The 27,206-nt window shown below is 34.7% G+C and overlaps 2 protein-coding genes across 14 annotated transcripts in view; one reads left to right on the plus strand and one right to left on the minus strand.

Moving 5' to 3' along the window:
- Trpm (Transient receptor potential cation channel, subfamily M) overlaps positions 1 to 27,206 on the plus strand; it is a 431,781-nt gene that overhangs the window by 378,180 nt on the left and 26,395 nt on the right. For 11 of the 13 annotated variants that reach the window (XM_074180914.1, XM_074180920.1, XM_074180918.1 and 8 more), the window contains 10 exons: positions 4,091 to 4,250; positions 8,601 to 8,737; positions 11,228 to 11,384; positions 14,411 to 14,543; positions 16,807 to 17,252; positions 20,391 to 20,562; positions 21,725 to 21,914; positions 21,970 to 22,181; positions 23,684 to 23,839; positions 25,256 to 25,312. In XM_074180914.1, coding sequence (XP_074037015.1) covers positions 4,091 to 4,250; positions 8,601 to 8,737; positions 11,228 to 11,384; positions 14,411 to 14,543; positions 16,807 to 17,252; positions 20,391 to 20,562; positions 21,725 to 21,914; positions 21,970 to 22,181; positions 23,684 to 23,839; positions 25,256 to 25,312 — 1,820 coding nt within the window. Of the gene's footprint in view, positions 1 to 4,090; positions 4,251 to 8,600; positions 8,738 to 11,227; positions 11,385 to 14,410; positions 14,544 to 16,806; positions 17,253 to 20,390; positions 20,563 to 21,724; positions 21,915 to 21,969; positions 22,182 to 23,683; positions 23,876 to 25,255; positions 25,313 to 27,206 lie in introns of all 13 variants that reach the window. The other 2 variants (XM_074180913.1, XM_074180915.1) reach the window with 2 other exon arrangements.
- On the minus strand, positions 6,002 to 7,161 carry LOC141485036 (uncharacterized). The gene is made up of 2 exons (XM_074180925.1): positions 6,296 to 7,161; positions 6,002 to 6,246 (listed from the first exon to the last, which is right to left on the minus strand). Exon 1 carries the CDS (start codon positions 6,997 to 6,999, stop codon positions 6,331 to 6,333), a length of 669 nt encoding a protein of 222 aa, XP_074037026.1. The 5' UTR covers positions 7,000 to 7,161; the 3' UTR covers positions 6,002 to 6,246; positions 6,296 to 6,330.

The raw sequence follows: 27,206 nt of genomic DNA on the forward strand, positions 1-27,206 counted from the left end.
TCAACAATTTTTAGATATTTCATTTTGCAATAGTTATAAAAAATCATAATTAACAAATTAATAAATTTTTATGAACTTTTATCACAGGATCGTATGAAGTATATATATATATATATATATATATATATATATATATATATATATATATATATTAAAAGGGCTCCATGAAGTTTAAAATGTATGGGCCAATTATTTATACCTTTTATCCCATTATTTATGCCAACGGAGATTGGTAAAAAATTTGTTAGTTAACAATTGAATAACTTTTTGAAAAATGTCAAAATGAAATTATAAATAATGGAGATAGAGTTTCGGGAGTCGGGACTTTTTTATCGGAAATGTCCTCCTCTTCAACGAGCGTTTTTCAAATTTGCTCAAATTTTTTTAAATCTTATTCTGGTAATAACAATTGCAATTGCAATTGATTCTGAATCGAATGAGCTATCGCTCATATTTTTAGGACCTTTAACTCTATTTTTCATGTTTTTGAACTTATCACTTCTAAAACTATACTTCTTTCAGTGTATTTCCTCTTCATATTTTTTTTTACTTCTCGTATCTGTACATCATTGGGAACACTTCCCAATTTCTCATTTTCAACATTCTTTTTACTACCCTTCATCCCAAATCATTTATGTACTATGGTCATGTACCATGCAATTGTTTAGATTTTCGACATGATTGAACAATATGTGACATGGTACACAGCTGGAGTTCTAATCGGTTTTTTTTAATATATGTGGATACCACCAGCTGCCAATCAACTGTGAAAAAAGTATCCAACTCATGTTCATTGGAAAGCTATTCGAATTTTCACTCGAACGATAGCGGGGTTTGGGTTTAGTGAGACTATTTCCATAATAAAATTATATTGAAAAAAATAACCAAACCGAATTATGAATGGATTCACTGTTCGAAAGTAGTTCTGTTGACCGAAACATGATTTTTTTTATGAAATTCCATCACTTGTTATCTCCATATTCAACCATCTGTAAAATTATTTTGTACATTTCTATGGAATGGACCATTTTTTTATATATAAATAATTAAATTCAGTTGACTATAACACTGACAACTACTGTCATGCATTTCGATAACAGTTTGCGTTTTGAAACAAAGCGAACAAACCTATTTATAGTTTTTTTCGTTTCACATCAACTAAAAACAATGATGAAATGTTTTTACTCACTTTCTCATTATCAACACCTGAATGGAAAATAAATGCATTTCATTAGTTCCGACTTCCATTGTCTGATATGATATAAATTGATTTGAAATCCTTGAAAGAATCTGTAAAGAATTAAAAAAGATTAGCTGAAAAATAACAACTATATCAAGCAAAAAAACTGAAATTACAATGAAATAAAATACAAGCAAAAAATAAAAAAACTGAACTATTAACACGGGATGAAAATTAAAAATTATCAACAAGGAATGAAAACTAAAAGTTGAAAGGTTCCAAACCAAGTTACTTCCAGACGTTTCGATTGTTAGTATTCACAATCGTCTTCGGTGATAATTGTTATTTTTCAGCTAATCTTTTTTTATTACTTACAGATTCTTTCAAGGATTTCAAATCAACTTATATCATATCAAACAATGGATGTACGAACTAATGAAATACACCACGAAACATTGTCAACCACCTTCAGACAAAAATGGAAAATAAATATTAAATGAGTTATAGCAAATTCCTGTGAAAAAATAATTTTCTTTTCATGTTGATTTATGCGATGAATCTGAAAACAAAACAATCGAGTATAAGTATAGGAAATATGTCTAGAATAAATTGAAAGGGATGTATTTTCAGCAGAGATAAATTTTTCTGGAAATAAAAGTTTTTTTTCCAGTTTATGTCTGAAAGTTACTTCTTTGCGTGATCTACACATCTTTGTATAGTTTTACTTTTTTCGAAATTGATTGCTTCCTTCATTTTTTTGAAAGACTGTTGTATCAAGATGGAGAAGTAAAAAGCTAAAAAAGTATCTAGAATGTTCTGACGAATCCTAAAATTTTATATTATACAGCGTGTTGCATTTAAAACAAAAAAGTTGGTGTTGCCCACTGTTGCATTATCTCAACTTAAATATAACTTAAAATACCAATCGACGAGACCAAGCGATTTTCAAAACAATCCTCAGTTTATTTATACAGGGTGAGTCAACAAGTTTTCCTCGGTACATTGCTATCAGGAAAAACAAATTTTTATATCGATAATTACTGTTTTTAAAAATTATTTTCTCGCATACTGAGTGATTCAGCCAAGCGAGGCCAACCAAAGTTATATTTTTTGAATGAAACACCCAGTATATGAATACGTCATTCAATTCCAATTTTTTTTAACTCTCTAAGGAATTTTTGGTTTCAAATTTCTATTGCGGTATTGATAAGTTACTGTAAAAAAAACATATTTTGCAGACAATATTTTTTTAATTCACCACCCGCATGTTTACAGCAATTAAGTGGTTTTTTTCAATGTTTCATTTGTATAAAATGTTTCAACATTTCACTACATTTTTTTATCAGAGGTATACTATAAGAAAAACAGATATTTTACAAATTATACCCAGTTTTATTAATTGTTGGAACCACAAAAAATTCAATTATTTACGTTCACTTTCTCAAAAATTTTTCGATATGAACAACACCTAAATTTTTTATTGAATAGAAGAGTCCAAAAGATGTTCAAAACGGCGACCACTTTCTGCAACACATAATGCCAGTTTTTTTTAAACGAATTCTCTAGACGTTCCAGCATATCCTCTGGGATTTCCCTGAAAGCTCTAATGATTATTCGTTTCATGTCTTCAATAGATGTTGGAGGAGTTTGGTAGACAATCCATCTGTTATATCCCCATGAAAAAAATCCATTTTGGTCAGATCAGGTGATCTGGGTGGCCACGCCACAAGCCCACCTCTACCTATCCTTTCTTGATTGAAATGATTGTTGAGGTATTCCCGTATCTCAATTTTAAAATGTGGTGGTGCACCGTCTTGTTGTAGCCACATTCGAAGTCTTGTTTCATATGAAACCCCGTCCGATAAATTCGAAAACTCATTCCGAAGAAATCTTACATATTTTCTTCCAGCGAGATGCCAATCCAAAAAATACGGACCGATAACTCTTTTTTCGAGAATTCCACCCCAAGCATTCGGTGACTAACGCTGTTGATGGTTCAGGCAACGAACAGAATGGGGGTTTTCCGTTGCATGTCGATTAATAGTTCCATTTTTATGAAGAGTCGCTTCATCAGAAAATAACACGAAATCGGAAAAATATCTTTTCTGATTGATCTGTTCTAAGCCCGATCGGCAAAATTGAACACGTTTTTTAAAATTTCATTTTCTTGACTCTTGCATCAATTGCATGTGGTAAGGATGAAATTTGCTTGCTCGTATCATTCGAGACACGCTGGTTTGATAAAATCCTAATTCCCTGCTCAGGTCACGGGTACTCACATGGGGATTTTCAACAAAGTGAAGAGCAATTTGAAATGTATTCTCTTCATCTGTTACAGGTGTTGGAAAACTAATAATCGAAACACAATTCACTTCCCAAAAATATATATTTCACTTCCGTACGTTACAAATGGTATCGATAGAATGAATAACTTTCTTTCCCTTTGTCGTGCCAATGACTCAACTCTGATTCCTCTACCACATAAAAATTATAATAGATATGAAAACGAATATATAAATCTATTGAGTGGTCGCTTATCATGGGATTTCTAACACAGGCAGACACGTTCGAATTTATCACGATTGACACTACCAGTTCTTTCAATTGATGTTTTTAGAGCCTGAAATGCCCTTTCATATGGTTGTCTTCTTTCGAGGAACTTCTCTTTGTAAATCCTAGATGCAAGGAGGTAGTTTCCGTCACTTTCCCCCAAAGCATGGACCATTTGCACCATATCTTCCAATACATAATTCATAATGAAAATGATTCAATCTACACGCGAAAAAAACTTCAACACATAACGTTATTGACAAATTCCGAGATTCATTTTCAATAGTTCATCTGAAAAGTATGTACCGGTTACAAACAGCAGCCAATATCAAATATTGACGCATCCTTTTTATTTTTCAGGTGTAACAAAGCACGTGGGAGACGCGCTATTACTAGAAAGATCTCAAAGAACTGGTAGAGTCAATACTTTAGGAATAGCTCCTTGGGGTATCGTGGAAAATAACCAGGACCTCATTGGGCAACACACAGAAGTACCATATCATTCCATATCATCACCTCGGTAAGTATCGTAACTACGAAGAAAATATACCAATTTTCAATCATATGAATTTCAGTGTGAAAGATCACTTACTACTGCGGGAGAAGATACAAAATGTTGGTGCAAAATTTTATGCTGGGACGAAAATAAAAAACTTTATACAAAATGTAAACTTTAACGAAAGATAAATTCATTACAAACTTAAGTACCGTTTGAGAACGCTCAGTAACTTCAATTATACAAAATATCAAAAACAAACTAGGTGGAATACCACTAGAGTTGAATATCAACTTGTTATATTCCTGTTAACATTTAATTTGTAATAAAATAATATTGAATAATATGGAAGATGTTGATATTTATAACGAGAGATTTTTCTTATGTCCTGTAAAGAAAACTTTCGATTTCCCACAAACAACAGCAAATAAAGCGAATATTGTTGTTTCCAATCAATTGAAAATTGAGATATTTTTCAACAAGAAGGAAAATATTAATAATAATAACACACAAGGGATTCATTATCCCCCTAAGCGCCGGGGGATATTGAATCCGTTGTGGGGATTTTGCTCCTGGCAAAACAAATATCGTCAGAACTCCGCAGACTCTCTCCAGATCACTCTGTCAAGATGGTTGTTCTGATTATTGGAGTCCTTGGTGGAATGATGCCCTCTCTACTCTCGAATCTTAAAATCATACCGGCTTGCCGCACTAAGGCAGAAATCTTAGCCGCACAGATGCAGAAGGCTGTCATTCTTGGCTCACTGCGCTTGCTCAGGGCACATGATTCTCGGACCCAATGATCACTTATTCCACGGTGTGGGGAGTGGTCATTGGTTGATAATGCTAGCGCGCCCTCCCTAATGTATCGGGGCTTCGGGGGATAGGGCTTGACCAGCGCACACTACGGTGAAAAAAAATAATAATAATCATAAGTCTTTATTCCCAGAATGATACAATAAATAAGTGTGAACATTTACTGAAATGAATGTGAAGGCTTCACGTAAATTTCAAATAAATGAAATATTTCATATGAAAAACAATCAAAAAAATACTTTCAAAGGTGTCAGTATCGAAAACAAGACTTTTATCTCATCACAACAAACGAAGAACCTGTTTTAAAAAGTGTTCAAAATTGTGTTTTTCCGTTAACCAGCTATCAACGCGTTATGAAGGATAACTCACAGCTGAGGATTAACGAGGTATCATCTATAAATGGATGGATGTAGGTAGGAGGTCATCATGAAAAATGAGAAATAAAACTTCCTATGGTTTTATACCACTTGTATACAAGAGGTATAAAAACAAAAGAAGTTTTATTTCTCATTTTCCATAAGGTCTTATCTTCTAAGGTGCGATCCCTATCGCGGGTTTCGATGAAAAGCAATGAAAATAGACCTTCTGGATCTGGTTTAAACCACCATCCCACAAAGCGGTCGAATAAAAGAGAAGAATGAACCTCTCACGCCAAACAACCGGTTACGGTCCCTCCGATACGGTAGAATTTGAAATTCAAACAGAAAAAAATTTTTGCTAAAACGCCCCACCATTTTTTGATGAACTTTGTAAATATTAAACTAATGCTCTTTTGAATTCCATGGCTATTCTAAATTTAAAATTTTCAAAATAATTTCGTTCAGCAACATAACTTACTGAAAAGACACTCTCCACCAATTTAATCAAGGGAATGCGAAGAAAATGCCAATGAAGAGGTAGAGTTTTCCCATTTCTTTTTCAGATGTAATCAAGTTACCAATAAATAATTCAACCAAAAATGCAAAATTATCTAATTTACTAATTTCATTATTTGAAAACTACAACAAATATTCATTCGATTAGTACAAAGAAAGAACGAGACTGAAATATTTTTTAATGTTTCTTTGAATCATATGTTCCGTCATTTTTTAATAATTGTTTCGTGTTCAGTTCAACGCACTTTTTCAACTTGTTTTACGCATACGTTCTTCGTGATTGCTTAGTTTCTATTTTTTAATTTCACTGAGGTATTCCATCTAAATTCCTTATGATTCCTTTGTTTTTTCTTATCAACATTCCTATCTGAAATGTACCAGGTTCTCATATTAGCTCATCGTTCCAGATCCCCTCAACTAGGTGACTGTGTCAAAATAGCACATTCCATGATATCGAAAGCGCTAATAGTCCAATCGGAAGTACCGCCTTCCCTATATTCCTTCATAAACTCTGTCTGCAAGGCCACCAGGACCAGCCTCAAGGCGCCTGTCTTCTGCTGTATCCACTTGAGTGCCAAAACACGCATGCCTACTCTGCAGTTCCTCTGCAGGCCTTCTTCTTTCAGGCATACGTTCATAGGCACCAAGATTTTAATGTCTTCAGGTTTCAGTTTGATGATTGCTCTCTGCGCTTTGGTTATCCTCGTCTTCAGGTCTTGCTTCAGTTTCATCTTGGCAGAGTCTGTGAGGAGTCCGTCCAGTTGGGCCATGTCGTTCTCATGGATGATCTCTGTTATTCTGCATACCGCTTTGGAGGTACCGTAGATAAAAGCACCTTCGGTGAATTCTGGGTCCCAAGTCCTCTTGAGATATTTGAATTGAAACTTCGTCTTCAACCATCGAATGACGTGAGGGATATAAATGAGGTCCGGTGTTTTCGGGAGTCTTGTATATGCTCTTCTGGGGTAGTTTTCGACTCTGTTCCTAGGCTTGTTGTTCAACAAACGTTTGGTGATGGAGAAGTTGCTGTTTCTGATTATGGGGCTCTTTGTGACAAGGTTTATGAGGGTTTTGGCTATCATTACTTGGTGATTTAGTTTCGTTTTCGAGATTGGTAGGTTTTATTGCATATTTTGAACCATTATTGCTAGTGAAATTTCACTATAATTTTGAATTATGCAACGATGAAGTGGAATGACGTTACACTTAGATGAGTGACAGTTTACTACCTAACCATGATGGAAAACAGGAACAGTTGACAGGAAGTTGGCTGATATACTGAGTGTTGTGTCGACGTTCAATTTGTATTCAATGGAAATCACAAATTTTAGTAAGGATTTACAAGTTTCAGAAGTTTAAAATCGATAGTGTGAAAAACAATTTCTGTTCCATATTCCTGTTCCGATGCGGTGTCGCTATCCTCATCATGTAAATGTTTAATTGACATGAAATCGTCCTCAAATTTATTTGCTCGTTCACAACGAGATTTCCATCGCTCTGAAGAAAACTGTTCGGTAAAATCGTCGCAATATTTATTGCATGGCATGGACGTAACATTTTTATTTGCCACTCAATATTTCAGTTCAGCCCAAACCATCTCAATGGGATTCAAATCCGGGTGATATGGCGAATCGTACAACGTTGTGATTTGCCGTTGTATTATCATCAGACTTTGCCCTTTACCTACTAACAAGTCTTTTCAGACGTTCCATGGTATGATAACTCCAACCTTTTTGCTCCGTTTGTGTAACGTGAATATATGTTTCGTCCATATAAATAATTGGTCGACATTCTTCTCTATTGGTCCACATTTTGTTGAAGGATTATAACCTAAATAGTCGAACAGGCTGGCGTTGCATCAATATTTTTCTTTTATTGTTCACTTTATTTTCTCCATTGAAATACAAGTTTATGACTGTCTTTTCGCAAAGACTCCCTGATAGTGAATATCTCGGATGAGAGAAAAGTAGGAGCTCTTTTCTCTTTGATGACGAAATTGATTATGCATCTACGTAAAATTGACAAATCAGCATCATCCATCACATCCTGTAATTTTTGATACATATTTTTTTATTTTTTTTTTTCACCATTTTCTTATTTTATCTTTGATTTGATTTTTCGTATAGTTCGCACGCAGACATCTGTGGCCTCAGCTACCCGTTCTTGAACCTTCAAAGTTGAAATACTATGTTGGTTACAATTTTACTTGTTATTACTATTACTTCTTACCTTCGTAGTAGGAAGTCTTATTCCATCTGCCGTTGTTTCCCCTTGCATAAATCTTAATACACAATTTCACTTCCCTGTCCACTGAGAACCTTGTTTTTCAGTGTACTGTTGGAAGGTCTTCTCAGAGACAACGAATGTTCACAGAATGTTCGTACAGAATGATTCCTCTACTTACTGTACCATCAAAAGTTCTCGATGTTATTGAGCTCTCGCTCTAATCCGTCGTCCGATCAACTGCGCACCCAATATTCAGAGGCACAGCTAGATTCACCAGGATGTATATCTTTAAAGATAAATGACATATCATATCATTTCATTGCATTGGTTCCTTTACATTTAACATTTGTATATGTACATCGTAGCAATCAGTAAAAGAAATACAAGAATTTTTTCGTATACATTTGCTGGTATAACAATTTGACCGTTGTACTAATTCGGAATTCTTCCTTTTCAGATCCAAAAACGCAGCTTTAAACAATAGACACGCCTATTTTCTTCTAGTCGATAACGGAACTGTGGGAAAATACGGCGCCGAAATTATACTCAGGCGAAAATTGGAGAAATACATATCAAAACAAAGGCTATATCCATGTAAGTAATAATTAAATAATTATACGTGGATAGTTCTTTTCTAATTAGGCAGAAATATTTTTACTGAAACTACCACCCATGTTTTATAAATGTATCATCAGAAAACATTTTTATCTTTCCAAGCGAATCTTAATTGGATAAGGAATTCAGTCCAAAATAAATTCTTGAGGAACGCCATATATTATTATTAAGAGAACTAATTATTTCGCTAGGACTAAAAAATTGTCTAGCAAATAATTTTCGCGCCAGTATTCTTAAAAACGTCATTATTGATCCATGTTTCTTCAAGGAAACGAGGTTAAAACTCAAATTGATGCAAAACATCATTTAGTTTCAGGAATGATATTGTAACAAATTAAAGAATTAACTGTCCTAAACAAATTTATTTCCAACAATATTTCACTAATCACAAACTATTTATTTACAACACTTAGGTATAGCCACTTTCTCCAACGTATTTTAAGGGGCACTTAAGGCTAAGTAGCCCTTGAATTGGCTTTTCCTCTTGCACCAATGTTAAGGACTCCTTAATACCTTCCTTAAGTCCCCATTTTCAAGTCCTGAAAATCGATCACTTAAGGAGTTCCTTAACAATTTTGTGAGGTTATGTTTTATGTTTATTTATGAAGTGTTTTCAAAAATGGAATATTTTGATGATGACATAGATGATATAGAAACAGTACAACTAATGGAATATGGTTTTCTTCGAAAAGTTTACGATCGGACAAACTACTTCCAAACGATGGTTGCCCTTAATTTTTATAAACGTTTTCGTTCATACAAAGAAATTGTTCACTATGTTTTTATACAAATAGAACATGATTTGGAGTATACACATAACAGGTAAAAAGAAAGAAAGTATCGAAGGATCTATAGGACACTTATCAAAGTCGCTAAGAATAGTTTTTACAAAAATAAAATTAATGAATCTGATAATAAATCCAAAACCAGCTGGAATATTATAAATGATCTGAGGGGCAAAAACTACACTAGCAAATCAGAGACTACTCTAACACCTTACGAATTGAATAAGTATTATTGCACCGTTGCTAGTATAATAATAATAGGTACAGAATATGACAAAAAATACTGACCCCATGAAACACTTTGGCAACTTTACCATGTCTCAGACACTCTCATTTTATGATAGGGATATTAGTGAGTGAAAAGAAGTCGTGCCAGCAATTACAAATAAAAAAACGCATGGAATATAGATGGAATCAAATATGTTTGTGGGTTAACATTTTGGGGAGGTGGTTTACCACCAGTGAGAAGAATTTCCTTCCTTTCATTCCCCTTTTCTTTACGCACTATTCTTTTTTTATTATCCCACCATTTTTTTAAACTTTCCACACTTCTGGGGGTACTTTCAGGGCAACTACCATTGAAGGCATTTACCACTTTCAGCCAGGTATCCTTTTTTATAAATTGCACAAAGCACAATAATGACTAATAACCTAAAATAGCAACGTTGCCATATCTTCCACTTTTTGAGTCGTCCTTTATTAAGTGGATGACAAACGTCATTGGTGCAAGACAACCCTTCCTTAAAAAATAAATGTTCCTCAACTAATCATTCCTTAACGAAAATGTTCGTGCAAGCGGCTATTAGCAACTAACGCTTAATTTATTTCCACTTTTTGAATTTCTTGTTTAGCCGCTCGATTCACTATCTGAACAGCCCTCTTGGGTCGGGAAGCCGAGCTTATATAATATTATATATAATAAAATATATATAACGGTTCTTTCTAGAAATCTGTAGTCGGTTCGGTACTCGGCTAGAATTTTACCGGCTGCATTCTTTCGCGGTGAGGTCATGTGTTTGTTCGGCTGGCGTATCGGTCAGGGGGACTTCAGATTCCTTATAATATATAACATGTTCACTAGGATGATTGTCCAATTCATTATTTTCCTCCTGTCCGACAATTGCTAAGCTAGAAATTTCTGGATAGATGTTTTACCAGAAATAAAGCAATTGATTGGCCTGAATTCCTTCGAACTTTGGGAACATCTCAAATTTTTTACTTTTGAAAATGCTCATAAATGCTCAAATCTATACTTATAAATGTTTCTCCGTATTGGTAAGTCCTAGGAAGCTAAAATTTGCTATAGGTGCTTCTTAGGTCTTAGATGCGCACTACCAAAAGATTTTCAAATAGCGCCCCCGTTGGGGTAAAAGGGGAACGTTTATATATCTTGAAAAACAGTATACTTAACTGATATAACTCTATAGGAATATTTCTAAAACAATTCTTTTTTTTACATGTCACGACTTGAATAAGTTGCAGAATAAGTCATTAGGTTTTTTAAATTTTCAGAACTCGAAATCTTTCTCAATTGTTTCATCAAAAAGTATTTAAAACGTTTCCCTCTTTCCTCTTGTGAATGAACATATTATGCATCCCATGTAAAGACTAGTGATCTGCTCCCATATATTAAATAAAATTGATTATATTCGCCTTGACTGTAATTAACGAAACAATATTTCAGTTACTCAAAGTCCAATACCATTAGTATGTCTGGTGATAGAAGGCGGTACAAACACAATACGCGCTGTTTTGGAGTACGTTACCGATGAACCTCCTGTACCTGTTGTAATTTGTGATGGATCCGGAAGGGCAGCTGATATTATCGCTTTTATGTGCAAGTAAGACATTTTTTATAATAGTGATAAGTCTCATGTAAATAACTCGTAACGTTTATTTACACATAACCCATTTTAAAAAAGTTTCTACCCTTTGGCATTACCTCAGTTATTATATTACAGTTCAACATTGTAGGAAAATATGTTTATCTTAGTTATTGTGGTCAGAATTAGTAGTCATCAGGAAAAATTGTAATGAATCTATCGTTGTTAACTATCTATTCCAAAATAGATTGTTTATAGTATACCTAGTAACATATCGAAATATTTTTTTTCAAAAACTTTTGTTCAAACTTTAATCGCAAAATAATTGAGTACTAGAAATCAACGGTATTAGAATCAATTATTTTCGAAAAGTATATTGAATCAGTACCAAAAATATACCCAAAAAAACCTCTACATAAAAAATAATTTTGGAAGATCCCGTAAATGAATGATTTTTTTGCTAGCTGTAAGAAATATTAGTGGAAAAAACGATATCTTGAAAATTCGCAAAATTGTGTGCAAAATACACGCTCCATAATATACTTTTTGTGCGTCATTTTGAGAGAAAAAAATTTAAAAAACGATGTTCCGTTTTGAAGATTATGAAATTCATATATCGACGAAGAAAATTCACTATTATCAGGTTGATTCAAATACTTATATCTAAACATTGATAGTAATTTAAAATAGAAAAATCACATTCTGTATGTCATCAAAAAACTAGAGAACATCCTTTATAAATTCAGATACCTTAAGAAAATTTTGTCATTCAAGCATATAAAAACACTATACTTTGCTTTAATAGAAAGTCACATACGTTACGGCATAGTAGTACGGCAGCAAACCACTAGAGATAATCCAAAACGCAGATTCCTGAAGTTGATTTTAGAAAAACGCCAACGATATTCTACAGATCTTTCATACAAGGAATTCGGAATTATAGTGTTAATAAACGCACTGGTTTGCGAAATTTTGTTCCGGAGATTTTAGCCTCGAAGATGAACCCCCAAGTGATCGACCTATAGTAATACAGGACGAGGATTTGAGGATTCTGGTGGAAACTGACCCATTACAAACGGTGCTGGGGTTGGAGGAAGAACTGGGCGTCAGCTCCCATGCGGTTTTTGATAGTTTGAAACGTATTGAACAGGTCAGAGAGCTCGAGAAGTGGTTGCCCCACAATTTGAACGATCGACAGAAATTGTCACGTTTCGAGGTTTGTTCTCCTTTGCTTTTGCGCAACCAAAACAATTCTTTTTTTGGTCGGATCGTCACGTGTGATGAAAAGTCGATCCTCTACAACCACCCAGGTACTTCGCAAAGGCAACAACCCGCCAATAAAGACCATGGTTACTGTATGGTGATCAGCAACTTTCTGCAAACGTGCCAAACCATCACAGTAGAGTCCTATTGTGAGGAAATCGACGAACTGCATCGAAAATTGCATCAGCAGCAGCGGAAACTGGCACGATCCTGCTCCACGACAACGCTCGTCCGCACGTTTCACAAATCATCTTCCTCACCCACCATGCTCCCAAACCCCTCGTCAATCAACACTTTGATAATTTTCTCAGCTGTAGAACTTTCGCTAAGCAGGACCAGGCAAAAACGTCGACTTCATCAAATCCCGAGCACTCAATTGTTATGAAGACGGAATTAATCTACTTGTGTTACAATGGCAGAAGTGCACTGATTCAAATTGCGGTTATTTCGATTAAACTGAATAAGTATTCACTGGTATATTACAGTTTAAAGTAGCCTCATAAAAACGAACAAAACTTTCGAAACAACCTTATATAACTTTTCCCTCGCGTTAGTTGCAAACATTCACAATATCTCGCAAAAAAAATTGTTGCGACTGGAGAGAACTTAGAGACATTCCTACCAAATGTCAGTTCAATAGATGTGAATTTGGCGCAATGGAAAATATATGAAAGTTCCGCCTTCTTGAATTCCATTGCGTATATCTGGCCAAATTTTGATCGGTTTTGAATCTAAAACACCGCTAAATGTCCGTTGATCGTTTTGAAAAATTCTCTAAACTCTGAAACTTTGATAAAGGACTTCAGTGAAGAATCCTGCACTGACACCTGTCGGATATAATCAAACACCCTTCGTGGTATAAGCCAGGGGAGTAGTTGTTTTCTGATAGGTGTCAGTCCATTAACCTACAGTGTAGGGAGTTGAGACTAACCAGAACAAATTGTTCCTTTAGATTTGATTTATAGCCAGTCTTCAAGTATGCCCACTAACTATATGTGAAGTTTTTTCCTTATACGAGGAATTGGGCAAATTTCGGATATGCGGTTGGTTACCTCGTTCACAGGCAGATTGGGCGATGACAAACCTGTTGTTTGTTGTCCGCTTGTTCGAGGAATGATACTCTGAAGGAATTCGATTTTCAATTATCGGAAATCATCGACTTTATGTTATGTTAGACACTACCTTGCACTAACGAGTGACCAAACAGACCGAAGCCGGTCTGCAAGTGTGCTCCAATAATTGAAGACCTATTGCGGCAGTTATATCGCCAATAGCATATGCAGGAATAACTTCAGTGAAGAATCCTGCACTGACACCTGTCGCATATAATCCAACGCCCTTCGTGGTATTAGCCAGGAGAGTAGTTGTTTTCTGATAGGTGTCAGTCCATTAATCTACAGTGTAGGGAGTTGAAACATGACAGAACAAATTGTTCCTTAAGATGACTTTGATAAGGTTTTACCTGCAAACGGGTCAAAACAGAATTCAAAAATCATTTTATGCATAAATTCGAACACGTTTCCGTGTTTTCATGTCGCAGTGTTCAAAATGGAAATCATTTCAACACGTTATTCACAATTTTATCTACTGAATCCCGAAGCTGGAATCCTGCTATTAATTGTGGGGAAAGTCGACCTTTTCATAGATAAGTCGCTTGGGTTAAGTGCACTTCAGTCCATATGCCCTGAATGTATATGAACAGATGAATAGAATAGCAAACTGTATTATTTTTGCGTATGCCTCGGGTGTAAAAAATATATAATTTTGTTTTCATTTTCCAGGTATGAATGTTCAGTTCTCAAGTCCATGAAAGAGTACATTATAGCAACGATCCAAAGGGCCTTTGAAGTGCCTGTAGAATTAGCCGATGGCCTGTTTGCTGAATTAATGCAGTGTGTGGAGAATAAACATTTAGTAAGTTTGAATGAATATCTAATACAGGCAGTATTTTTAGTCCAATAATTGAAATGCATATTTGCATTTCGATGTAGTTCAAAATTCGCCACACTCATAATTCATAATACCATCCGCTAAATGGCTGAAAAGTTTTGTTAAGAAACGTATCCAATCGAATCAAAATATGTTGAATAAAAAGTATAAAACAAAAAATTTTTTGACAATTTGTGTCTGTTTGCTTTTTGAATATAAAAGCTACTTTGAAAACTGTTGAAACTTCACCATATTCCTAATTTTCCTCAATTTTATCAAATACATATTCATCTATTAATATCCAACTCTAATGATGTATTACTCCTAAAGAATCTAAAGCAATCAAAAGTCTAAGTACAACTGCAGAACTATAAACGTATAAAAAGAGAATTGAATAACCTGCTAAAAAAATCCCGATTCCAAATTCTTCACTTTTGAATAAAAGCTATTGAGGGTAACGCTTGTGAAATCGCTTATATAAAATTGTCTATTAAAAGTTATATAACCGGCCAGACATTCTTCCTAATGAAAAATAATTTGTAAGCTCTCTGAAAGGAAAGCACTCATTATTATTTGGGATTCCTGAGCAAGCGCTACCTCAAATGATGAATAAAACATCGGCTGAACTCAACAACTCTTATATACCCATTAAAGTTATTGTGGAGAGTAAAAAGGACGTCTACATTTTTATTCAAAAGTCAAATATCATCAGAATTTCATATGGAAACATTTCTATTTCATTTGATAGGATAGGCTCAATGTGAATAGGTAGTAAAAGGTAAAACTCTGACGTAGAAATAATCCAAAAACAAGCAATTTTTCCAATGACCAATCAAGTTGGCGTTTGGGATGGAGTTTTTTCATGTCCTGAAGATGCCAATTTGGCGTCTTGGATGGAATTGTCTTCATCTCCTGAAGACGACAACTTGGTTGGTGAACGCGCATCGAAAAGATTATTGCATTTCTGGTGACTGGGAAAAGTTCTTGTTCTTGGGTGAATAGGTGTTCAATCCTGCACAGCAACCTTCGAAGGTTTATTATGGCTCACTGTAATTTCAAACTCCACCAAATACGTCCCACTTCTTACTGAAGCCGATTAGTTCATAACGAATGATTTTTCGAGTTATTGCAAGAGAGAACCTATGCAAAAAACTGAAAACCTAGATGAAATCAGAGCCCGAAGGCAAATCATTTGCGATCTAACACCAGACAGAGCTGTGTTTTGATTCGCCATTGCTCTCATCAGTAGTGCCACGCTGAATCACTAAAGCATTGCTGGACCCAAGGAGCCTTAGATTATTTGCAATCCAACACAAGACAGAGCTGTGTTTTGATTCGCCATTGCTTCCGTCAGTTGAGCCAAGCTGAATCACTAAAGCATTGCTGGGCCCAAGGAGCCTAAGAAAGTTCGTCAATTGAGTCTCCTGTCGATCTTACAGGTGTCGTCTTCGTAAGGGAAGATATTATCACCTTTACCTACTCATGCTTGTCCCTTTAAGGACATTCAAGTACAGCAAAGCATTCGAAGGGTAGATCAAAACAGCGCTGCTGGGTGTTGGATTGCGAATGCTTTTTCTTCGAGCTCTTCTTTCATCTAGTTGCTCTGCAGTGGAAGTTGCAGTGAACTAGAAAAGACGAATCTTGTTCGGCGGTCAATAACAAAAGCTTAGCGTTGCAGGACTGCCCTGGAGAGCCTTGTTCATCTTTGATTTTCATTGATTTAGTTTTCTGTCATGCCCATAGAAAGCGTCTTCGTAAGGGGAGATTCAGCCCATGGCACGAGTATCATCTTCCAAACACAGACGGCACACAGAATCTTCTGAAATTCCGAATTTCTTCATTTGATGATTCAGACGACATATTAGACACTGTAGATTGTGTCCTAACAATCGTTTTTTCACATTTTTCGACGGATATATAAATTCCTTGGATTTTGGAATCTTGGTAGATTTTGCCCGAAGGCTGAAACTCTTTCAGGAGAGCAAAATGAATAATTTGAGACCTGACAAAAATGTTGATGAATGAAAGTCAATGAGGGAAAGGGCTTATGCTGTACAATATTGCTAATTTAAGTAATTGAAAGGGCGCCAAAATGTTTGTAGCACGCGCGCGATGATCACCTTTGCACTCGGGAAATATAGACTAATTACGATTTTCTAACAACCATTAATATTAAAATACCTATGATAAGTAATCGTTTGTATTAATAGCTTCAGTTATGTCAGATAAAAATAATATTTTGTTTCAGATAACAGTTTTTAGAATAGCCGATAAATACGATCAAAAACCCCAAGAATTGGACCAAATAGTTTTAACAGCATTATTCAAGTCTCAACATCTCTCGCCCACTGAACAACTCAGCCTAGCATTGACATGGAATCGAGCAGACATAGCCCGATCCGAAATTTTCGTTTACGGTCAAGAATGGCCGGCTGGGGCGCTAGAAGATGCCATGATCAAGGCCCTGGAGCACGATCGGTGCGATTTCGTCAAACTCCTACTAGAAAACGGGGTCAGCATGAGAAAGTTCCTGACGATACCAAGGCTAGAAAATTTGTACAATTCCAAACAAGGCCCTAGCAATACTCTGGGATACATACTGAGAGATGTTAGACCCCATATACCGTCCGGATATGTGTATACGTTGCACGATATCGGTTTGGTTATAAATAAGTTAATGGGAGGAGCTTACAGGTGAGTTTTCAGGTTTCCATGCGATTGAGTGCGTTTTCTTCAAGTTTGACTTTATAAACATACTCATATGATGATCTTTTCCTAAATCGTTCATAAACTCTAGAATTATAAAGCTCTCACTCTGATATATTCAGAAACTCTGCTCACGCTGATTTCAAGTAAAGTTGAGTTGGACTCTGATAGTGATAATGTATTACATACAAAATTTAACAGAAATAGTTGGTGCTCACTGTACTGTGATATTTCTAATGAACTTAATAGTGCGATAAATGAAAATACGAGGTGATTCCAAAAGTACCCAGCCCAACAAAGGAAATACAAAAATTTAAAAAAAAATAACATAACCACCTTACAGCTCTATATACTTTTCGCGGCGACTTTCAATAAGTTCAATACCATATTTATAATAAGATCTGTCTTTCTTCTCAAAATAGCCGTTAACTACCGATATCACTTCTTCATTGTAGGAAAATCTTTGACCACTGAGCCATTTTTTCTAACTTTAGGAACAGAAAATAATCCGAGGGAGCTAAATCTGGCGACTAGGGTGCATGTGGAAGCAATTCAAACTTGAATTCGTTAATGTTGGTCATTGAGATAATGGATTCGTGAGCTGGTGCATTGTCTTGATGAAACAACACATTTTTCTTAGCCAAATGCGGCCGTTTTTGCTTGATTTCTTTACTCAAAAGTGCGCATAATACTCGCCGTTGATAGTTTTACCTTTTTTAAGATAGTCAATGAAAATTATCCCACGCTCATCCCAAAAAACCGATGCCATGAACTTGTCTGCAGATGAAACGGCCTTCACCTTCTTTGGAGCCTGTTCTCCCTGTTGAGTCCACTCTTTTGATTATTCTTTTGTCTCGGGCGTAAAGTGATGGATCCATGTCTCATCCATGGTTATAAAACGACGCTTTGTTGCTGTGAAACTTTGCTAAATACTCAATTGAAACATCTTCACTGTTTTTGCTCGAGTGTGCGCAGACGCGGCACCTATCTTACGTCGTCATGTCTAAATTTTCAGAGAGTATACAAAGTATCACACTTTTTGAAATGTCTACTAATTCTGCTAGCTGGCGCACTTTCAGTCGACGAAAATTCAGTCGTCACCTCATTTGGTCGACCAATTCGATGACAGCTTGTACGACCTCGTTTAAACTCTGCTACCTAACATTTTACTGTTGTAAATATTGTACTACATAATGATAACCAATTTTCTCCATTTTCATAAACTCGCCGAAAACAAAAACAACAACGTTGCGTCTTCAAACTTGCTTTAACATTGTATTCTTTCTAATACCGTGATATTTTTCATATAACTACTGCCATCTTTAGGTTAGGCCAGGTACTTCTGGGACCACCCTGGTACATTACCTGTAATGTATTCATTCTAAACAAATATTGATATTCATAAAATTGCTAACACCATTTTTAAAAAACTGAGAGATAACACCTGTCATTTAATATTTACCTGCGAAATGGTTTTAAACAGTAACTGGGATCATAAGATGTTTTATTTGTCACGTGACCATACTCTGTTCCATCGACTGGAATGATTTTATGAGCACAGCCCAGATGATTTCTTTTGAACTCAGTTTTTACTACATTTTCTTAATTTGTTTGAAGTTAAACCCATAGTCCACAACATCCATGTATGAAACACCTGTTTTGATGATTAATGTTTCCAAAACCTGAGAGTATCTTACATTTTAGCTGTAGGTACTTATTCGCAATATCAGCGAGTAGCATGGACTACATGTTATATTCAAAAATGTTAGAGATTCCAATTAAACTTGCTTTATTATAACCCAGCGTGTCAAAAATTCGCATATAATAGTCATTAGTTAATGTGATGATACATTAAATAATGTCGGTATTTGTATCTGTTCAGCTGGGCTGAATATTGTTCTGTCTGTATACTCTGATCTAGTCTCTAGGCAATATTTTATAGTTTATATTTGGTAATTGTCCCATATACACGTTTTACTTTACTACACTTTGCCAATAAGATGTTCATATCTTGGGTAATAAAGCATATTTTGATTTGATTTGATTACTAAATTTCCGTAGTATTCATACCCACAAAAAATCTTCGAGGCTACATGCCCAACTATTCTCAAATTTCTCAATGAAATCATCCTTATCTTGTTCACAGAATGAGGATATAAAAATTCTTGAATTATTCAATAAAAATATATAGGTTATCTGAAACAATCAAAACACGGGTAAAATCTATTGAATGATTTGTATCATGATAATGATCAATATCCAAGTAAATAGTTACTTAAATTGATAATATTGATACAAGTACATTCCTCTTGAGATTATTCTGTAGTTTAGAAGTTATTGTAAGTATAAAAAGCACTAGACCTTAACTTTCTTACGATAAAATTATAACTTGAAATTGCACCCATGCGAAACCGAGGCGGATCGCTAGAACATAAAGAGGTAGCTCTGATACTAGCCAGACGCACCTAGAGAGACATGGAGGCTTTGATGTATTGCTTGTAATTGTAGTCAACCTCATAGTAACATATTTAATACATCATTGCCAAATGCCTGGTTAATTTTTCTGGCTGTTTCAGCAGGGCTTTGGCTAAATTTGACTTCATAAAGAAAAATTAGCCAAAAATCGCTTAACGACATTTTAGTAATAATCTCAAAAGAGGCAAAAAATTCAAATTTGGAAAAAATCAACACATCAATGTATTGAGTACAAAATTCTCTATCAATCAGTATATACCACGACACAATAGAATCAATATTTATTGAGATATGGAGCAACAAAACACATGACATAAAAACAGAGAAAACTTTTGAAACAACCTAAATTTACCTCTTGCATGATACGAATGGCTATTCAAGCTGTGCCAATTAGCTACTCTTCATTTATTTGTTTTTTATTGTCAGTCAAAAACATTTTAAAATCATTTTAGCTCTTCTAAACTGTAGTTTAAAAAATAAAATTGAGTGAAAAACGAGTATTCCCGCCCATATATAAGACAAACACCTCATAGATGCATAGCACCTCTGTGATGGAGACTATTATCATAATGATATATCAAATTCAAAGAGTGACTCTACCAATTTTTGAATATACTTTCCGCCCGTACAATAAATTTCATTATTTTCCAGAGCTCTATACACCAGAAGAAAATTTCGACCCATCTATGCAAAAATTATGAACAAAGGTCACAGCATGGCAAACACTTCTGGGAGAAATTTGGGAGCGTTGGGTCTAATTCCAGGATGTATACCAGGTGGTGCTAGCCCTTGTTTGTTCGATTACCCTTTCAACGAATTACTTGTAAGTTTTGACATAACATGAGTGCACAGTATAGGGTTTTTCATCAAGCGCTTCATATCTTTTAATTTAAATAAAACAAACTGTGTGTGGAATATCCGAATTTTTTATACGTTTGAAAGACCTATTAATGCCATCATGTGTGGAATATGAAATCGTTCAGATGTCCGCCACATCCGAAATGTCTAATTTTCCATGACTCTGGCGCATAAATCTGGCTGAATTTGACCGATGGCCAAGTTCTTGTTAGCGATGCGAAATCGATTATTTCGGATTCTCCTGCACACATAAACAGCGGCGATGTTTTCGACAGATCTTGTGTTTCGTCGACGTACGAGTGTTGGTCGATCGTTTACTGAACCAGTGGACACAAATTTATTCACCTCATTGTGAATAATCCTCTCGATAACCGTAAAATGGGCGAAGCGTGCGCTACGTTGCCCGAACAGAACACCCATTTTGAAAAAACAATTTTATTCTTCGCACGTGTTGTTGTTTACTATATTGATTTGGCAAAACAGAGGTAATCTTCTCTGTTTATTTTCATGCTAGCTCGAAGTTGGAAATTGTCCAGGTGTGCATGTTATGGAAATTAATTAATCCGTGCATCCATCATTATCCAGAACACCCGGAGGAAAACTTTAATTCGAAGCAAAAACCAATGATAATACTGTATCTGCTACGAATAAAAACTGTTGATTCTTTCACACTTTTTTCAAGACCAATTCAATCGCTTATAAATTTGACAGCGGTGGGTATAATTTATAAAGATCAGATTTTGATTGATTTTTTGAAGGCAAGTCAAACATTCGGAACTATGAAGTTGTTTTCCGTTTTTATTTCAATTGGAAATTAAATATATTAATTTATTGATGAAAATGCTTCCATTACATCCAAACACTTTATTGAATTCTTCGATCTTAGTAGAACAAACTTGGGATTAGCACCCTCTATGATTCAATTGAGATTAAAGAATTCATGTTTTTTTAGTTGCTAGATGTATTTATAATATTGTCAATACAATAAGTATTAATGACACACACTGACAAAATTCAAAACTAGTAATCCTACAAGTGGTTATTTACAACTGCATCCTTTATGTTATTAGTGGTATTTCAAATTTGTTTTGCCATATTTTTCATCTCAGTTGTCGCTATTGTCATAGATCTGGGCCGTTTTAATGAAAAGACACAAAATGGCGTTGTTGATGTGGCAACATGGCGAAGAAGCTCTAGCGAAGGCCTTAGTCGCATGTAAACTATATAAAGCCATGGCCCATGAAGCAGCTGAAGACGATATGGAAACTGAAGTTTATGAAGAATTGCGTGGATACGGAAAAGAATTTGAAAACATCGGTCAGTATATAAAATTGTGAATTCTCCCAAATTTAATGTTATAAATCTTTTGTAGCTCTCGAAGTACTGGATTATTGTTATAGACAAGACGATGATCAAACGCAACAACTCCTTACTTGCGAATTGCAGAACTGGTCAGGGCAGACTTGCCTAAGTCTAGCTGTGACAGCCAATCACAGAGCGCTATTGGCACATCCGTGTTCACAAATCATTCTCGCTGATTTGTGGATGGGAGGGCTGCGCACAAGAAAAAACACAAATATTAAGGTAGAGAAATGAAATGAATCAGTAGAAAAAAGCTTGAAAAGTATATTAGAAGTTCCAAGACATTGAATCCTCTGATTATACTCCAGTTGATGGTTTTCTTAACGAACAACACAGTTTGAAAAATGTACACTGGTATTACAAATAATCACAATCAAATTTTTTATAGGTATAGGTCAAGAATATGGTGTAGTAACTAGTTTTGCTAAATTATTTAGAAAAAATTCAGAACAACCTAAAACAGGTTAGATAATTAAAGTTTTCGTGCGGAAATGATTGAGTAAGTACTTTTTTCATTTCCAGATCACTAAAATAATTCACAATTGTGCAACATCAATTTTTTATTATATAAAAAGCTTATTCTTCATATTAAAGGCACCATGAACGAACATGACTCTTACGAGGGTGTTTGAAAAAAGGCAAAAAAGGTGACACTGTCGAAGCAGATAAAAAAGGAAATTTTATTCATTATTCACTAAAAATTATGAATATGATACAATATCCAGAAAAAACCTCGTCGAACAAATATGCTACATAATAGATTGTTTTTCAGTAATGCCCAAAGTAAAGTAAAGTAAAATATTGTTAAGGGTTTGATGTTTAAACGAATGATGACTGGAATAAAACTTGTATCAATATTTTCAAAATTATATAATAATGATCTTTCGCACAACGTTCTACTCAAATTTATTACATCTTCATTAACATAATATATTTCATAGAATGACATTCGGCAGAATGGGGAAGTCACACACTACCAACATTAAATTGCTTCATTGTTACCAACAAATATCAATTCGACTGTCAACAATCAAAAAACAATTAATTTTGAAATATTCACACTTATATGCACGGCCTACAAACCTGCTGCTGGATGTACGAGAAACATCTGCCAGGTATCTTGCATAAATGTCTGTAGGATATAATTCAATATCCAGCCTGGTGCTAACCGAGGAAGTAGTTGTTTTCCGTCATTCATTTACAAGAACATACGGTGTTGGTAGTTGGGAGAGATCAATATTTCAAAACTTTATTTCGAAGTATTCATTTGCTAAATGTTTTTGTTAGAAAATAATGTTTGAATCCTTTGAGCGGGTTTCTCCCACATAGTATTTGCAAAATTTCCTGAATACTATTATAGATTAGTTAGTTAATCATACCATTTTAGTACATTCAGAAAATAAGCTGAATTTTACCTCTCATGTAATCGGTTTCTAATCTCCATGCAACATTTTGTTAAAAAAAATGCTTTCTCATCATTTCTGCACACACACTATGTCTCTAGCACTAAAAAGTTGTTTTGGAGGATATCTCAATTTTTTTTGGAATCAGACACTTCACCACTCAACCTTTTCAAAAATCAAAATAATTGGATTTGATTCTATTTACCTCTTTTTGAAAGATAAACAGTGAAATATAAGTCTCATCTGAATTATGTACAGTGCCATATAAATCACGACTACAAAGATGTTGGAATTATTCTGTAACAAGCATTATTTTTTCAGGTTATTTTAGGACTCATTTTCATGCCGTACATTTTAAGATTAGAATTCAAATCCAAAGAGGAGCTTCAGTTGATGCCGCAAACTACAGAAGAACATATGGAACTCGAAAACGAAGACGACGACAAATCCGATTCCGAAAAAAATCAAGACGGCGAAGTAAGTGCCTATCACGTCAAGGCGAACAAGACTCTGGCAAGTTGATACTAACGCTAACAAGTAGTCGATTTCATTTTTGGGTTTTTTCTAGCATAAGGTGGTTCTTAAACATTACATAGAGTTTTATCCGAAAGTAAGATACGTTGATGGAACTTTCCACGTTTTGCACTATTGACACGTTCTGTTCGCACGTTTTTCATCGATTATTTTAAATATTTCTTCTGAAAAGAGGTTGGGGGACTTTTTTCTACAGCACAAACGTCTTCCACTTTTCAATCACTGTAAATTAAAACACTCTTAGTGAATGCACTTTTAACATTTCCTCACAAATAACATACCGGCACACTGGACCTAGCAATAGGTAATTTTTTCAATTGCGACTAATGTGCTCGTTTCGCTCTATAGACCACTGATTGACTGTCAACTGTATTGTACTTCCAGAGCCGAATGGCACTGCGAATGGTTTTCGATTTTCCAGAAAAATATAATTGAAAGAAACAAGAATTTAAATAAACCACCTGTTTGCTAACCAATTAAATGAATAATGTTATGTGTTTCCAAGTGTTGGTTATTATAAAAGTTTCAAACTTCCAACATTCATTTGGTTGAAGACGTTCTTGTGTAAATAAAACGTTGGATCTTCTCGTCAATAACTGTAGCAACACTGTATGCTTTGTTAAGAACTAATGTTCTGGATTTATTTTTAATTTCACTATTCACAGAGACACTTCTCTCCTCAGTTGAACATAACTGACAGCTTCATCACCATAGTGATCATTTACTAGCCCAAAAAATAAATGAAATCAAAACTTTGATTCATCACCAATATGTATATTGATTCTAAATTATGTTTCTAATTCAATAATCTGCAGATTTTCCAGTTAAAACTCAGAAACGATTTCAAATTTCAGAAATATTCAATAGAAAACAATTCCACCTCAAACCTTGATAAAATTCAAAAACAAACATAACAGACTTGAAAAACGTTAGATATCTTGGTTAGACGTTAGAAGCTAGGTAATTAATTAACAATATTTTATCGGCGTACTTTTTTATAACAACAAAAAATGAATAATCAACGTATTATATTTTTTTTATATTCATTATCATGTCTATAAACCTTGTGTTTCTCAAGACGAATAAAGATATTATTAATATTATTATCACTTCATTCAAAAAAAATATAGTAATTGATAAAGAAAACCATGTCAGTGCATAGAGAGATACCTGGATGATAAGACGAACTGGATCAGAATAATTACAATAATGATATCTGAATATTTTTTCCAATAACTGCTGCTTGAAAGTATGCTCGCTTTTTTTTCTTTTGTTTTCTAGCTATTTCTTTATATTATTCTCTGTATGTCCTCGGAAATTAATCCGAACAATACTAAAGCTGATTTGTTGTTCTTTTAGAAGCAAACTAGAAGTTTGAGTATTCGGAGCAAAGCGCCAAAGCCACAGGGTGTGAAGGTAGCAAAACGTTGACAAGATGTTTGTTTAAATGTTGTTATATCTGTACATTCTCTATGTCACCTTTCAGAAGCAGTGCTTTTTGTTTCCATCACTAACAGACTGTCAGATTGCATTGCTAATAAATTTACAATATTCTATTGTTGGAAAAACAACAAACGAGAATTATTATTAGGAAACGTTACTGCGTTTAACAGTACAATAATGCAGATTCATTTACATACAGTTTCCTGTGTAATTAGTTTAAAAAAATATGTTACATGTCATCGATATAGCTATTGTCCCAACTTCGTAATTATTTTCAAAAGGTACCGTTAATTGAAGAGAATATTTTGTCGGAATGAAGTACGTAATTCAGAATCAAAGAATTCCAAAGCTGAAATTGGAAGTCGATTGTAAAATAATATAATTGTACTCTCTTAGATAGACCCTGATCATGGCGAATAATCGAACAACTTTCTTGCTTGAAAGAAATAAAGTACCGCGGAATATTCTATTAAGAGGCGGGGAATAATGGGTCATTATGTCACATCACATATATCTGTTTTCTGTTTAAAATCTGTTTTTCCGTTAACCAGCTGTAGCCCCCTACGAACGACAACCCTCAAAAGTCGAAACTTGTGCGAGCTAAGGATTAACGAGGTCTTACCTTTTAACATGTGGTCCCTAACATGATGACTATATACAGGGTACAGCGCGATGACGGTCGGTTATCTGTATTCTGAGAAATAATAGGATTCATATTATGAATATTGGCAAACACAGTTTTTTAAATATGCTTCATCGATTTAAAATAATGGCGTTTTTCCAACAGTTCCGGTTATACCGAAAGTTGGTACCAACTTTCTCAATTTAAATATAACACCCTGTATATCTTAACATTTTTGAAAACTTGTCATATTTCTAATGTAAGTTTATGTAATACACCCTTTAACAAAAATGAACCGTTCTCAAAATATTCTTTTGTTTACTCATAAAAATTAGGTATTTTGATCTCAAGTGATTCCCCCATATAATTCAAAAGATTGATAACATTTCCAAAATATTATACAAGGTGTTCGGAATCGATGACTAATTCTGAAGATATAAAAATTGGCCAAAACTCAGTTTTTTCAAATGGAACACTCTGTATTTTTGGATAGTTTTCAAATTCTTAGTTGATTCTGACTCATTTTCATGAAACATTTCCCAATGAATGATAGAAATAATGTTCTAGGACTGTTCTATGACTTCAGTCGGGCTTTCGATACCATTGATCATCATTTGTTAATCATGAAATTGGAAGGGTTAGGAGTCAGGGGTGTTCCGCTTCAATGGGTAACATCATACTTAACAAACAGAACCCAGACGACAGTTGTGAATGGTGTGAAGTCAGATTCAATAGTAATAAATTCAGGGGTTCCACAGGGTTCAATCCTGGGACCACTATTGTTTGTATCTTTTCTGAGTGACATTGAAGACACCTGTAAATTCGCAAATCAAATGATATTATATGCCGATGACCCTAATATTCTGATGTCACACAATAACATTGATCAATTAACAAATTTAAGTAAGGCATCTAATGAAATAGAAAGGTATAGCTTTGAGAATGGCCTCAGCCTGAATAAACAATTATGTCCGGTTCTTGCCAAAAAACATGAATCCAAATTATGACCTATACTTAACCTTATCTGGTAAATCTATACAATCCATGGAAACCATCAAGTTCTTAGGTGTTACTTTGAATAGTAAGCTAACATGGGAAGCACACATAAATACTGTATGTTCGAAACTAAGCACTACATGCTATATAATAAAAAATCTGCGAGATACTGTATCAACAGACATCTTGAGACTATGTTATTTTGGGATGGTACAGTCTACTCTACAATATGGCGTGATCTTCTGGGGG

This window comes from Leptinotarsa decemlineata, unplaced genomic scaffold (assembly GCF_025532065.1).
Source record: "Leptinotarsa decemlineata unplaced genomic scaffold, Ldec_3_MD MMD2_tig00026307_RagTag_RagTag, whole genome shotgun sequence".
In the NCBI taxonomy this organism is placed as follows: domain Eukaryota; kingdom Metazoa; phylum Arthropoda; class Insecta; order Coleoptera; family Chrysomelidae; genus Leptinotarsa; species Leptinotarsa decemlineata.